This window comes from Lagopus muta, chromosome 13 (assembly GCF_023343835.1).
Source record: "Lagopus muta isolate bLagMut1 chromosome 13, bLagMut1 primary, whole genome shotgun sequence".
NCBI classification, from domain to species: domain Eukaryota; kingdom Metazoa; phylum Chordata; class Aves; order Galliformes; family Phasianidae; genus Lagopus; species Lagopus muta.
In genome coordinates this window covers 1178786-1192475 of record NC_064445.1, presented here as the reverse complement: position 1 = coordinate 1192475, position 13690 = coordinate 1178786, and the positions used below count along the sequence as shown (strand labels likewise).

The window sequence follows — 13690 nt, the reverse complement described above, 5'->3', positions numbered from 1 at the left end:
GGGCAAGTTTGGGGCCATGGGATGGGGAGGGTGGCACCGGGATGACAAGAGATGGGTGGTGAAGGCCTGTAGGAGAATCTGCCTTTATGGGTGTTTCCTCTGTAAATATTTACCCAGTTACGTTTAACTGTGGATCTGTGTAAAGACAAGCAGCCTGGAGATGCTTATCAGCTGCATCTCGCGTCAGCCCCTACATGGGGCCGTCCCTGCCCCTCAGTGCACACCCAGCCCATGCCTGGGGAAGGAGATCCAGAGCACTGGCACTGTGTCGCCATTACTTGCAGTGCCACCAAACCCCATCCACCCACCCCCATGCTGTGCCCCGATCGATCGAGCACCCCAAAGCACACTCAGGACACGGTGAGGGGATGGAAATTTGTATGACAGATATCACCCAACAACCACGTCGAGGCCACTGTCACCGGTTCCTGTGTCTGAGTGTCCCTCCCCCTGCTCCAAGGGGGGAACACCTCCCCTGCCCAGCCTTGGGGATGCAAATCTACGACCTCCCTCCTCTTCCTCACGACACCCTACGCTCTCCCTCTGCTCATGGTGACTGTATGGGGCCGTGCCCATCACTGCAATCCTGGAGGCAGCACCTCTGGGGCCTCCACCAGCCTTTGGGTGCCAGGAGAGGAAGAGGAGGAGGGGGAGCAGCAGGGCCTCGTCAGCCACACGTCCCCATGCCCACAGCACTCACACGATGCGCAGCTCATCCGCTTCTGACAGCCCGTACTTGGTCTTGTTGTCATTGAAGAGCTTGAGCAGGGAGCGCACGTACATGCCGTGGTACAGATCCACCACCTCGCTGCTCGGCTCCTCGATCTTGGGCACCGTCACCGGCTCCCCCACTGCGGGAAGGGAAGCCATCACAGGGCAGCACTGAGCTTGGTGGGACGTGAACCAAGTTCCACCTCCCGGCATCAAATAGACACCCTCCTCCTCCCCTTGTAGCCGCTCACCCACAGTGGTGATGGGCCGGGCGTAGGGCAGGAAGCCCCGCGAGTGCACGGAGGTGAGGCCACGGCCATAGAAAACGCAGGGAGCAAAACCCATCATCTTCTGGAAGCGCTGCTGCACGGCCCGCATCCAGCTGCCCTCCTCAAACACCACCTGGCGGAACAGCTCGTTCTCTCCGAAGGAGAAGGAGGGCACGAGGAAGGCGCTGCGGGGGCACACGGTGGCATTGAGGGGGTGTGCTGGGACCCCGTGCCTCTCACCCGGTGCCCTCCCAGTGCTCCCACACTCACCCGTGCTGCAGGGCCATGCGGACGAAGCCTTTACGGTTCTTCAGGATGAGCGTGGTGACACCGGGGCTGCAGGAGAGGGACTCAGCTGCTCCTCCAATGACGATGGCCACAGCATTGCCGGTGCCGTTGTTGGAGAGCAGGTGGCCGATGGCACGGCGTGTCACTGGGCACAGGCCTATGGCAAGAGAAATGCAGTCTGTAGGGTGGGGGGAAACTGTGCAAAGGACCCCGCTAGGGATCGTGTCTGGAAGGGACAGAATGGGGACAGCAGGGCTGCAGGTGGGATGTGAGCACAGAGCGCAGAGTGAAATAGTGCAAAAAAGGTGCACATGGGGTGCAGGCAGGGTGTGCACGGGTGCAAGCAAGACGTGTAGGGGTTCAAAAGAGTGCAAAAATCTGGGCACAGGTGCAAGCAGAGTGTGCAGAGCATGCAAACAAGGTGCTCACAGGTGTGCACAGGGTGTGCATAAGGTGCAGACATCACAGATCAGGAGCACACAGGATGTGAGCAGGATGTAAGCGAGGTTTGCAGATGGTGCAAACAACACAACAGGAGGTAAGAATAGGATGCACGCAGGTGCAATCAGAATGCAACCAAGATGTCAGAGGCTGTAAACACTGCAAAAAAGATACGTGCAGGATGCAAACAAGGTGCACAAAGGTTGCAGGCAAAGCGTGCACAGGTGCAGGTAGTCTCAGCCCATGCCCTGCCCGCTCCTTGGGAGCGCAGCCACTGGGCACAGCTGGGGACCAGAGGTCATGGCTGGAAGCAGGGATGCAGGCACCGGACCCCCACCCCGACCCCGCACCACTCACCCCCACTCATGAGGTACTCCCTGAAGAGGGGCAGGCGGAAGTTGCCAGCCAGTGTGGTGAGGAAGGGCCGGATGCCTGGGAACAGCTCAGAGAAGCCGGTGGAGCCGGTGATGAAGTTGCAGAAGGCGCCGACGCAGAGGATGCCGTGGGGGTGGGAACCAATGATGTAGTTGTGGCCGGGGGACAGGTCGTGTGTCTTCACCAACTGCAGGGACAGAGGGCTGTGGGCACAGAGGGGACTGACAGGGCTCTGTGGCAGCACTGTGTGCTGCAGGCAAGGACTTGGGGACACCTGGAATAACAGCACTGCTCCCGTCTGGTTCATAGTCATGGGAACTGCTTAGAGAGCACGGCGGATCCTTTGGGATGGTGCCACAGCTGTTTGTGTTATCACCCCCACACCATACCCCGCTCCTCACCTTCACAGGAAAATAATCCCGAAAATGCCTCCACACAGACCACCTCCTCAAGCATGGCAGCCTCCTCCCGCCTGCAAGTGGGACAGGAACGGAGTCAGGAGAGCCCAACCCAGCACACAGAGGGCTGCATCCCTCTTGCTGCCATTTGTAGGTAGAAGGAGGAAGATGTGGCATTGCCTTGGGCAGACCCAGAGAAATGGAGTGTCCATAGGGTGCCCCATCCCATCCCATCCCATCCCATCCCATCCCATCCCATCCCATCCCATCCCATCGAACCTTTCTCTGGTGTGTCCCAGTCAAAGATGACCCAGGCCAGGTAGAGAGCAGAGATGGGCCAGAAGCGGGTGAACACCAGGTAGAGGAGCAGCACCAGGGTGACAGGGCCTGTGGGATGGGGTGGGTGAGTGAGCGCACGCCTGGCCCTACAGCCCCCATGGCCCCACTCACCCAGCAGCAGGAAGCTGAGCACCCACTGGAGCACGGCGAGGAGCTGCAGCCAGGCACGGACATCCCTCTGTGAGGGCCATGGCACAGCCAGCAGTGTGCGCAGGGCGGCATGGAGGCTGGCACGGCTGCCTGTGGGGACACAGACACGGTGGGCTCAGCATTCCCATCCACAGAGTCACCGCCATGCTAGGAGTGGCCCTGTTTGGCTGGTGCTGGGATGTGGGGTGGATGGGCTGGGGATGCTTGATGTCTGCCCTCCAGTGCCAAGGACAGCGGTAGGGGTGGATGCCCCCGTTGTCCCTGAAGAGACAGCCTGGCCCTGCTCCCCGCTGCTGGATCTGGTGAACCATTAACCACCCCAGACAGTGCCAGGATCCAAACTCCACAAGTAGCCCCATCCCTCCTCCCCCAAAACGGGCCTGAGCCATCGTCCAAAGGTCTGAGATGCAGCAGGGCTGTGAAAACAACTTGAAACCTGCAGTGAGAGAGATGTGCAGGGGAAGAGGGGATAGAGCTGTGCCCATTGAGGACCAGCAGCAGTCCCGGGGGGAGCTCACCTCTTCCCACATCAAATCAGGAACAGCGCAATGGGGAAGAACGGAGCAACAGGGATAAACAGAGTGCTGGAACCACCCTGGCAGAAGGATTCTGCCCCCTCTCCCTCTCAGCGCTGTCCCCGTTCCAAACACCCCCCTGCTATGCCACATTCCCAGAAATCCTCCAGCCCCGTGGCTCTCAGCTTTCCCAACGCCTGCTGACTTTTCCAGCGAAGACACACAGCCCATCTGTGCCTACCCCAACGTTGCTTTTTTTAGCTCTTTTTACAGCCCCTCGAGCACTCCGCTGGTTTCCAGACTGCACAATGAAAACCATCAGCGGAGCAATGGGCGATGCCCGGTGCTGTGCCCACACCGCTCCCCAGTCGTGGTGGGAGCCTCCCCTGAGGAGCTCAGCGTCCACAGCTCCGGGCAGCGCGGAGATGAGAGCAGAACTGGCATCACTTTGCAGCATCTCACAGGAGGAGCGTTTCCTAACGCCTGGTCAGCATTAACTTAAGAAATCCCATTCCTGTTGAGCAACTTTATGTTTTCCTCTGGTGCCGCTAACCCCAAATTGTTCCCAACACCTCCCTTTCCCCTGAGCAGTCTTAAAGCAAACAGACAATAAGTGACAGCAAACGCTAATTGCCCAAGCCCATACAGCGCCGGAGCGTTAGGAACCATTCAAACATTTGGATATTCCTTACCACTCAGATTTTGGGAACAGGCTGCAATGATTGTTTTCATGGTGGCAGGAAGCTCTGCTTTGGAGCCCGGCTCAGCGGGTTAAAAGGCAGGTTTGGAAATCCTGGGCGGCGATTGATCGCTCAGCCGGCCTCGGTGACCGCCCCGGCCGATGCGAGGGGGACGTGTGGAGAGGAGCAGGGCCAGGGTGGGTGCTGGAGCTCCTTGGGAGCAGTCACACAGTGACAACTCCTCCTTGTCACCGCTGGCAGCCGTTGCCCCCCAGGAACAGCACTGTGGGTGTTTCACAACCCGCCATCCTGTCCTGCTGGTGCGATGCAAGAGGCACCTGAAAATCTCACCCTGATGCCCAGTGGGGTGGGATGCAGCTTGGTGAGCTGGTTGTCAGCCACAGCCACGTGGTTCCCTCCTCAGCAAACCAAGAGGATGGGCAGGGTGGTGCCTGGCATCCAGATTTCCTCTACTGGAAGAAGCCTTCATGCTGGCATGTAGTCCTGCTTGCTAAAGGACAGGTGTAGGAGACCAAAAAGACTGGGTGCAACTTCACAAAATAGAAATGGGAAAGGTTCCCTTCCAAATGCATGAAGAAAGGAGGAAACAAAAGCAGCATGGAAGCAGCCCAGACAGCGGGCTGCAGGCCGGCAGGGGAAGGGACAGAAAACCTGCAGGACGTCATCCAGCGGAGCCACGTCTTTCCAGGACTCAGCAGGAGCAGCAGGCTGACAGCAACACAGGAAAGGAGTTAATTCATATTCAAGATTGCACACGTTGTTAAAGCAAAAAAAAAAAAACGTTTTGGAAGGCACAGAAATCCACAGTTTGATCTGGTAAGTCATAGAAAAAAAAATACCTGGAAAAAGAGGGAGCTGCATCCATTGCAGACTACTGGCAGCTCCTCAGCACACGCTGCCAAGAGGTGCTGACATTGCATCTGAGCAATCGTGCAGCCCAGCTTGCATGAATCATGCTCATAAGAAGAAAAAAAAGAGCTGAATTCTTCTAAAACCCCATTGTTCCTAAAGGTGAGGGAGCAGCTGCTGATGAAGCCTCAGCTGAGGCCAAATAAAAGATTGAAACTGCTCTGGGAAACGTGCCATCACACAAGCAGGAAAGGTACTTCTTTTTTTTTTAAATCCTGACATTTGTAGCATACTTTGCATTTTTAACAGGTTTAGAACAACCTAATGGCAGCTGCTGGCCCACAGCTGGCAAGGCCAGGGCTCCCACTAGCTTGCTTTAGAGGAACCCAGATCCTTCAGTGCTATTCTGTAAGCATATTTCAGAGCATGCTGACCACCAACGCATTACTCCTCTGCATGTGGCACTGCTGTGTCCCAGCATTGGCCTTGGCAATGCCCCATTAGAGGGTCCTGAGGACATACACTGTCCATACATATGCAGACTCCACGTTACACAAAGCAAAAGGACAAACATCCATATTAAGGCTGTTGTACTATGTGTAGTATCAGCACTTCAACATGTTGCCCTCAGAACATCTGATCTACTTAACATACCAAAAAAACCCACAAAAAACCTCTACCTGGGGAGGAACAGAGCAATGAGGCAGTGGAAAGGGCCAACAGTAGCCCTGGCCAAAATAACTGTCCAGCTGACACAAGCCCTGGAAGAGACCAGGATGAAAAGCAACGGATTTTCACAAGGAGAACTAGGCAACACAAGAGATTTTATTTTGTTTAAAATATAGAGGAAAAAATAAATACATCCACCAACAATACAAAGAGCGGTTTCCAAACTCAGGTACTTTTCTTTCAAGGACTTCCTCTGACTGGGAGGGCAGAGGCAGCCTGACCCATCACAGCGCCCGCTGCCAGGAGCCCTTGCTGTCACTGCACAGGACAAGCACGCTGTCAGCCTGACGTTTCATGTAAACCAAAGCAAATTGTCACGCTCACTCCTCTGATTCCAGTGACTCGCAGAGAAGCCAAGGATACCTCTGCATATGTACAGTGCATTTATTCCTACGCCTGCGAGACACAGGCAACTCTTACAGGATTTCCAGGCCTGCTCTCTCTCTCTGCTGCTGGAGCATCAGCCCATGTTCTGCCGGTTGCCATAGCCTCTTGGGTGTGTATCTTTCCAGTCATCCCAGTCCCGAGCTTTTTGAAGAGCTTCCTCATCATCCTCCTCCTTTGTTTTCTCCTGCTGCTCCTTCTGTGACTCTTCGTCATTTGTGTCTGCTAAAGGCCAAGAACAAGAGTGAGGTCCAGACAGAAAGCAGGAATTGCCACACAGCAGCCCAGCAACCATTTATTCTCAAACCCAATGGAGAAAGCTAGCGGGTGTTTCACATCCTGAATACATTCCCATTCACCCTTCCCCTCACGAGAGCTACCAAGTTCTCTATTCCCATTTTGGATCCATTCTGCCTTACTTGGTGGCCTCTGAGGTGCAGTCTGACCACGTGCTGCTTCTTCCCTTCTCTTCTGATCATACCAGTCGTTTACAGTCATAGTTGGCAGGCCAGGATATCCAGCACCAAACACTCTACAGGACGAGACAGATGGTCAAGGAACGTTCTGCACAACTGAACCAACATCAGTGCATGGAACTGCTCTGCACCCCAACTTGTACTGACAGCTGAGACACCGAAATATGCTGACAACAAAAGAAGTTAGAGACTGGAAGAAACGTATCAGAAGTTCCCCCATCCCTCACCATACAACAGATGCAATCTTGGTGTGACACGCTACCTGAAGACAACAACTGCTCTCCTGCATTTGGAAAAGGATCTTAGACTCACCATGGAAACACAACACTGCATCACACTGTGTTTAAATAGTCAAAAACCAACATACTTAGCCTGAACTGCATCCCGGGTAAGAATGAAAGGTTTCAATGGAGTCCTGACTTGCCGAGAAGGACCGTGTGGCGGTGCTGAGGACTGAAATTGCCAACAAGAGTCATAAGACAATCATGTAGATAAGAGTTCCCTTCTTCACCTCCCACCCCAAGCAAGTTACTAAGGGTCTTGTAGAAAATAAATGCCTCTGCTGTCAGTGCAACATCCCAAGTCAGACAATTCAGCTCTTAATCCAGTTTAAATCATGAACTCCATCTGTGAGCTTCCACAAATCACTCCGCTTTGTGCCTTTGTTATACTCACTCTGATCAAAGCAGAAAGTCAACAGAGCTAAACCAGATCAGCTCAGATCAAAGCATGAAATATAGCTTATTTTTTCCATGGATCAAACGCAGTACATTATGAAGCCAATCAAGCTCATCATTCATGAAGATATCACCCAGGGCACTACAGAACAGCAGAGCTCTGCAATAAAGAATTGCACAAACCAGCTGTGCCAAAGCTGGACCATGGTACACTCAGATTTTTTAATTCTAGACAGACATTTGAGGTGAGTAGCATGAAGCCTGGAGAAACTGTCCTACACATGATTTGCAGGTCCCTAAGCAGCTTTCCTCACTCGGAATGGAATGTTTTACTCTAACATCAGGATTTTCTGTAGGCTCAGAAGTGCAGTCTTGAAAAAAAATAAGAGCCACAAAGGTCTTGTTTTAATTAAAAAACGTATTTACTTCTTTAGAGTTAAAGGTCTGGCACAACCAGCCAAGTGGAAAAAAGCCTCTGTGTGCAGAGCAGCTATGCTCTGATATTCAGTGCTCCAGCATTTAACAATCCATGACTGTCTAAGATATGTGGCAGCACCACTGGCCATTCAGAATTAAACCAAGCCCCATCCATTTATGCTGTGCACGAGCTAAGACTCTGATCTAGAATCCAAAGAACAAGATTTAGGAAACTCTGATGAATTCCTCCACGGTTCATTTACCCACAACAGCTTTTATCATGAGATCTAACTATGCAGAGTTCACAGGACCTGCAGATCAAGAGAGACTTCATACCTGCTTCATTGTATCCCTGCTCTTCAAGATGACCATTTCCTGGTCGATGCTCTCAATTTCCTCAAAGCTGATGTTGACCCATTTCCGGGCCTGCAGTAGATACAGCTCCCGTATTTGCTCCTCATCTGCCTGCCCGCTCTCCACAAAGGTTCTCAGAGAGGCCAACTTGTTCTCCAGTTCCTTTTTCTGCTTATATCTGGCTCGAAGAGAAAAGAATAATTAATTAATTCCAATCAACTTTCTCCAGCACAGCCCACTGTGTCCTCCAAAATAAACTATTTCTTGAACTTGAATAAAATGTAGTTAGAGAGCTATTTCCTGTCCCACGTTAATTGCTTTGCACAGAAGTGCCGGTTTCTGATCACTGCTCACTAGGGTAAATAAATCCCAGCTATTCATAAAGAGCCTCATATTGCTGAGGAATGTACCAGTGAGAGCAGGACCCACTCATACAGCAAGGGAGCAACAGTCCCACAGAGCTAAAGCAGTGACTTTCAGGAACATAGCAGCAGATCATACCAGCTGTCATTTCCTGGTGACCTCTAACAAAGCACAAGAGGCAGAACACCAAGCATGAGGACATAACTCCACCTCAGTGTGAGTTTCTGACAGATGAAAACTACAGAAGAGTTCCACTGTGCTTACAAAGGCTTTAAAAATGCATGACCATACACATACCTGCAGCATCCAGATCTTCTCCACCCACTTTCTCCATTCTGTCCTACTCTCAACTCCAACTTGGGCACTGCAATGGATTTTTACTAGACTTTGCCAGAGGTTAAAAGGACAACTGAGCACACCTCCAATTTCTGTCTCAGATGGTTATATGCCTGCAGATGAGTTTTTTACTGTGCTTTTGGCTCTCTGGATTTTCTTGGCCTAGTTAAGAGAAGCAGGGGGCAGGGAGGAGGACTACCTATCTAACACACTTCCAGGGTAAATCCTTCAGTTACAGCGTCACCACAGAATGAACAGTAAGAATCGAAGATTAGCAGCCTATGGGAGCTGAAAGGACATGGAGCTATGAGCTGTTCTATAAAACACCCCACAAAAACCCTGAAAAACACATCTTAAGAAGTTGAGCACCTGCCTGCCCAGCCCTGTGCTGCAGGGAGGCAAAGCAAACCGCCCCTCTCTGGTTTGTTTGCAGCAGGATGAGCTCCCTTTAGTCAACTACTGACAATGGCAACTGGGACGGGACAGCTCTGCATGATGACACAGAGCTCTGGGAAGTTTTGTCCCTGTTGCTGTAATTGCAACGGCTCGTCCTCCAAGCAGGTCAAGCACGAACCTGCTCACAGCAAGGCTTGGGGCAGCCGCCTCCCATCTGCTGAGGTGGGGCCAGCTGGGGTGGAGCTCAGCAGGAGCCGCAGTGCTGCACACGGGCAGGCACACGGGCAGGCACACGGGCAGGCACACGGGCAGGCACACGGGCAGGCACACGGGCAGGCACACGGGCAGGCACACGGGCAGGCACACGGGCAGGCACACGGGCAGGCACACGGGCAGGCACACGGGCAGGCAAGGCTGAGCCCTCAAGGCCCATCCCGCGGCTCTCACCTCTCGATCTTGGCCTGCCGGCTGGAGGCCATGGCCAGCAGGCTGCTCTGCGCGGCGCTGCCGGGCTCGCCGTCCTCCCGAGGGGCGGCTGGGGGCGGCGGGGCTCCGCTCAGCCCGTAGGAGCGGCACAGCTCCAGGAAGCGGCACAGGTGCTTCCGGGCGCTCTCCAGGTGCTCCCGCCGCCGGCTCGGCTCCACCTGCCGCAGCGTCAGCGCACCCAGCAGCGCGGGCACCAGCAGGTACTTCAGATCTGCCGAGGCGATCTCCTCCAGCTCCTCGTTCTCGCTGCAAAGGCAACGGATCGGCTCACAGCCCGCCCGGCGCTGCGGCCCCGGCCCCGCGGCCCCGCCGCCTCACCTGAACAGCTGCAGCTCCTCCACCATGGCGGCCGCCTGCTGCAGCGCGCCCAGCCCCCGCCGCACCTTGGCCTGCACGGACGGGGCTCCGGAGGACGGCTCGGTGCTGGCCTCCACCTCCTCCAGCAGCCGCCAGCCCGTCTCCAGCAGCTCCGGCAGCCGCGGGCCTTCGCCCGGCGCCTCCGCCATGCTGGGCCGGGAAGGAACCGCCTGCCGCCCGCTTCCGGTAACGGCTGCGACGCCCCTTCCGCCATCTTGGTGAGGGCGGAGCCGCCATCTTGGTGGGAATGGCGCCGCCATCTTGGTGAGGGCGGGGCCGGGCCGCCGTGAGCGCGCAGAAGTGAGGTCACAGGATGGTCCGAACCGAGGCCGCAGGGAACGCAAAGCAGAGCGTTAACAAATCGGATGGGATGCACCTATCCAGATCTGCGCACCTCTCAGCCTCAGTTTCACCCACACGTGGCAGCAGCTCGCCGTTTCTTGGCCCCGGAGCGCCGTGCAGTGACGCAGATCCGGGCTCGCACAGATCCATCCCGGATCGCACCGAGCCCCTCCGGCTGCCTCTTATTTGAATAGTGCTCCCACATCCCCTCCTCTGCAGATGGTCGTTTGCTGGTTTTGTTCAATGGCACAAGTCTCTTTCCGTTATTTTCATTGATTTCTGTTAATTAAATAAAAAGCACAGCCGAAGGCCAGAGTCCGTCCACACAGCACAGTGCAGCAGGAGCCGAGCTGGAGCTGAGCAGTGCTTGCTCCAGAATGGGGAACAGTCACTGTAAAACCAACCAGAGATCGGGATTACGAGCTGCCGTGCCGAGGACCCCGTGCCGGCAGCCCTGCAGGGCTCAGCTCTCTCAGCTGGGTGCAGCCAGCTGTGTTTTGCTCGTGCCGCTGCACCAGAGGGAGCCAAGCCATCGCCGTGACACCCACACACCAGGCACTGCCGTGGGTCCCTCCAGGGGCCCCCAAATCACCGCTACTGCAGAAACGCGTGGTCAGAAAGTCAGCACGCCCTGCCCCAGGCACGGACGGGTGCTTCACGTGGCCCGTCCTGCTCCTGGAAGAGCCTTGATGGCACCTTGATGTCAAGGCTGGGCTGCACTGTGCGCTCGTTCTGCACGCAGCCATCGCTGCACTGCCCAGGTCTGGAATGTGACACAGCATCCTGGACACCTGGCAGCACAGTGCTGTGTTTTGCTGTTCAGGTGCAGTGCCTACTGCCATTTCTTCTCCACGTGTTTCTTTTCTTCCCTTATGTACCCCTGAAATTAAAACAGGCATAAGATGGGTAAGGGTTAAAGTTACACTTCTACAAACACAGAAACACGATACAAGTCATTGACCTAGATGTGAACAATTTATATGGTGTGACAATAATTCAGGGCAGGCTGGAAGCACTCAGTTTCCACAGATGAGTCAGTTTATGATTTGCTCTGTTTGCTTTATTCGTGCGTGCATGAGATACGTTGATAAAAAGTTAATCATAAAAGCTGAAGAGTTGTGGGTTTAGGATCCTGCATGCTGTGTCCTGAGCACATCTCGATGGCTGTACTTTTCTCTCATCCCCCCTCTGCATGACCGTGTTTTGACTGAAAACACAGACACCAGTGGTGTGAGCTCTGTCAACAGCTTAACACATCGTTCTGTGGTAATCCTGCACACAAGGCAAGAAGTAAAAAGCAGTATGTCCAGTGGTGGGAAAACTAATTAATGTATTAACTGGAAGTAGAACAGGGCCAGGAATCTACAGCGATTCGTTGCTCACTGGCAGAAGATAATGCGAAATCCCCAATAATTACAGCCAGTTCACTTTCATTAGAGAGGCAGCAATGCACTTGATACAGCATCTTTCATCTTTGTGTGCGTTACTGGAAACCCCACAGTAAACCTATCGTATCACCCTCTCCAAGGTTCTAAGTTTCAACAACGTTTTGAGGATCAGAGCAATAGAGAATGCTGGAGTGAACGCCGTCACCTTTGTGTTACCAGGATAGCCTCAGCAGTTCAGAGATCACATTGCCTGTAGAATATCTCTGTTTGTTAAAGATTAAACTTCTCCTTTGGGCATTCTTCTTGTAAGCCTTCAGAACAAGCCAGACAGGTTCAAGAGGAGCTGTCTGCTTGCTCTCCAAATAGCTGTGCAGAGGCTGATGATGGAGCACAGGACCTCAGCCTGCTTTCCCTCTCTTTAAAATCAGGAAGGAGGGGTCAGCTTAGACCCAGGCTATCAGTGGCAGCACAGGACTGGCCTCAAGCAGCACATTATCACAGCTCACCATGCAAGCTGGACTGAGAGAGCAGGAAATCTACATTAAGCCCTGCTTCCTCCAAGATGGAGAAGGAGGAGTCGAGTGGGCAAACCTGTTTGCTAGTTGGAGGCCCCTAAAGCTCCTTGCTAGCAGTTAACTACCCCTGGTTTTGTCTGCTGCCCCATATGGTCAACAACAGGCTTCACTTACACTGCAGAGAATGAAGTCAATAAGGGCTGGTGACCAAAGTGCCCGTGGTCTGTCTGCTCTCCAGCCTCAATATAATGAGGTGCACGTACCCACACACAGCGTCCTCTTGCAGACTGGCAGGATGCGGGTTTTTTTTTGAGCTGCCTCTTCCAGTTACAGAGGCAGCATTCTTAACACAAGGGAAAAAATAAATGATTCTTTGGCAGGTGTATTTACCCAGCAAGACCCTGACAGTAGGGATGGTGGCTGTGATTAGTCCTGCTACGTGTGAAAAGGAGGAGTGTCCCAGCTTTGACAAGCAGGATTGATTTCTCCTGCACTCCTATTCTCTTGTGTGTCTCAGTAGGTTCTCAGCATAAAGTCAATATCTAAGGCCTGGCCACAGGTTCTGGACAGCTCTTATGTTTCTCAGCCATGAAACATGCCCTCGTGCTTTCCACTATACGTGTAGCAAACCTAGAACTGCTGTGGTGTATTGCATTTAAGGCATGTGTGCAGAGCATCTGACTGCACAACCAGAGGGCCCACTTTGTGCTCCCCAGGAGCACCAGCATATTACAAATGCATCCAGACACCTGGAAGGCTTCAGAGCTCCTGCTATCCCCTGTAGCACAGCACACACCAGTAATGCTCCAGCCAGACTGAAGTATGCCTGGAAATCCCTTGCTCCACTGCGCAGTGGTCAAGGCTGACACATATGCAAACTGAGAAGGTCCTCAAAATCTGTCTGTCTGCACTTCTAGGGCATGCCTAGAAAAGCCCCGTGGCACAGAGACCCTGGGCTGCTCATGGGCTTGTGCCTGCTTCTGCTTTGTAGAGGAGGCTGTTCTGCAGCCCTCATTCCGCCTTACCTCACTTTCTGACTGCCTTCAGAGGCAGTGTCCCCATAGGTAAACAGAAGGAGGTTGGTATCATTTCATCATTCAAAGGAGGACCACGGCACCTTTTCTGTACTGGCACAAGGATAGCTGGAAAAGGCCACAGAGTGCTGGAACAGAAGCAGGTAGCATCGTGCTCCTGAGCTCTCTGACACGTTAGTTTTGCTCTGGAGAGCAATAAGCAAGCACCAAGAGAGATTTTGACTTCAGAGTCGCAATGCTGTAATGGGGTGATAATGGCAGGGTGGCAAAGTCTTTGGCTGAAGCAAATGTGAACAAGCCCAAATGCAGCAGCCACAGATGCAGAAATGAAGGAAAAGAGCTGCTTACCTTTGGAAGGCCTCAGCTATGCAGGGATCTCCAGCAAGAGATGCCCCCACCT

General features: G+C 53.6%; 2 protein-coding genes across 4 annotated transcripts; both read right to left on the bottom strand.

Annotated features, from left to right (window-relative positions):
- Window positions 1-353: 353 nt before the first annotated feature.
- On the bottom strand, window positions 354-4325 carry LOC125699771 (diacylglycerol O-acyltransferase 2-like). 3 transcript variants are annotated; one of them, XM_048959647.1, is made up of 8 exons: window positions 4179-4302; window positions 2929-3061; window positions 2762-2869; window positions 2486-2556; window positions 2067-2271; window positions 1251-1425; window positions 963-1165; window positions 354-851 (listed from the first exon to the last, which is right to left on the bottom strand). In XM_048959647.1, the coding sequence occupies exons 2-8, from the start codon at window positions 3041-3043 to the stop codon at window positions 697-699; spliced, it is 1032 nt and encodes a 343-aa protein (XP_048815604.1). In that variant the 5' UTR covers window positions 3044-3061; window positions 4179-4302; the 3' UTR covers window positions 354-696. The 3 variants fall into 3 exon arrangements, with proteins under 3 accessions (XP_048815604.1, XP_048815605.1, XP_048815603.1); XM_048959648.1 differs by having other exon boundaries at window positions 2959-3061; XM_048959646.1 differs by having other exon boundaries at window positions 355-851; window positions 2933-3061; window positions 4179-4325.
- Window positions 4326-5827: 1502 nt separating this feature from the next.
- IGBP1 (immunoglobulin binding protein 1) lies at window positions 5828-13302 on the bottom strand. The gene is given in 8 exon segments (XM_048959650.1): window positions 5828-6374; window positions 6569-6681; window positions 6993-7078; window positions 8056-8251; window positions 9616-9900; window positions 9973-10180; window positions 10183-11233; window positions 13282-13302. Coding segments are annotated over 7 exon segments (1080 nt in total). The 5' UTR covers window positions 10226-11233; window positions 13282-13302; the 3' UTR covers window positions 5828-6225.
- Window positions 13303-13690: the final 388 nt, after the last annotated feature.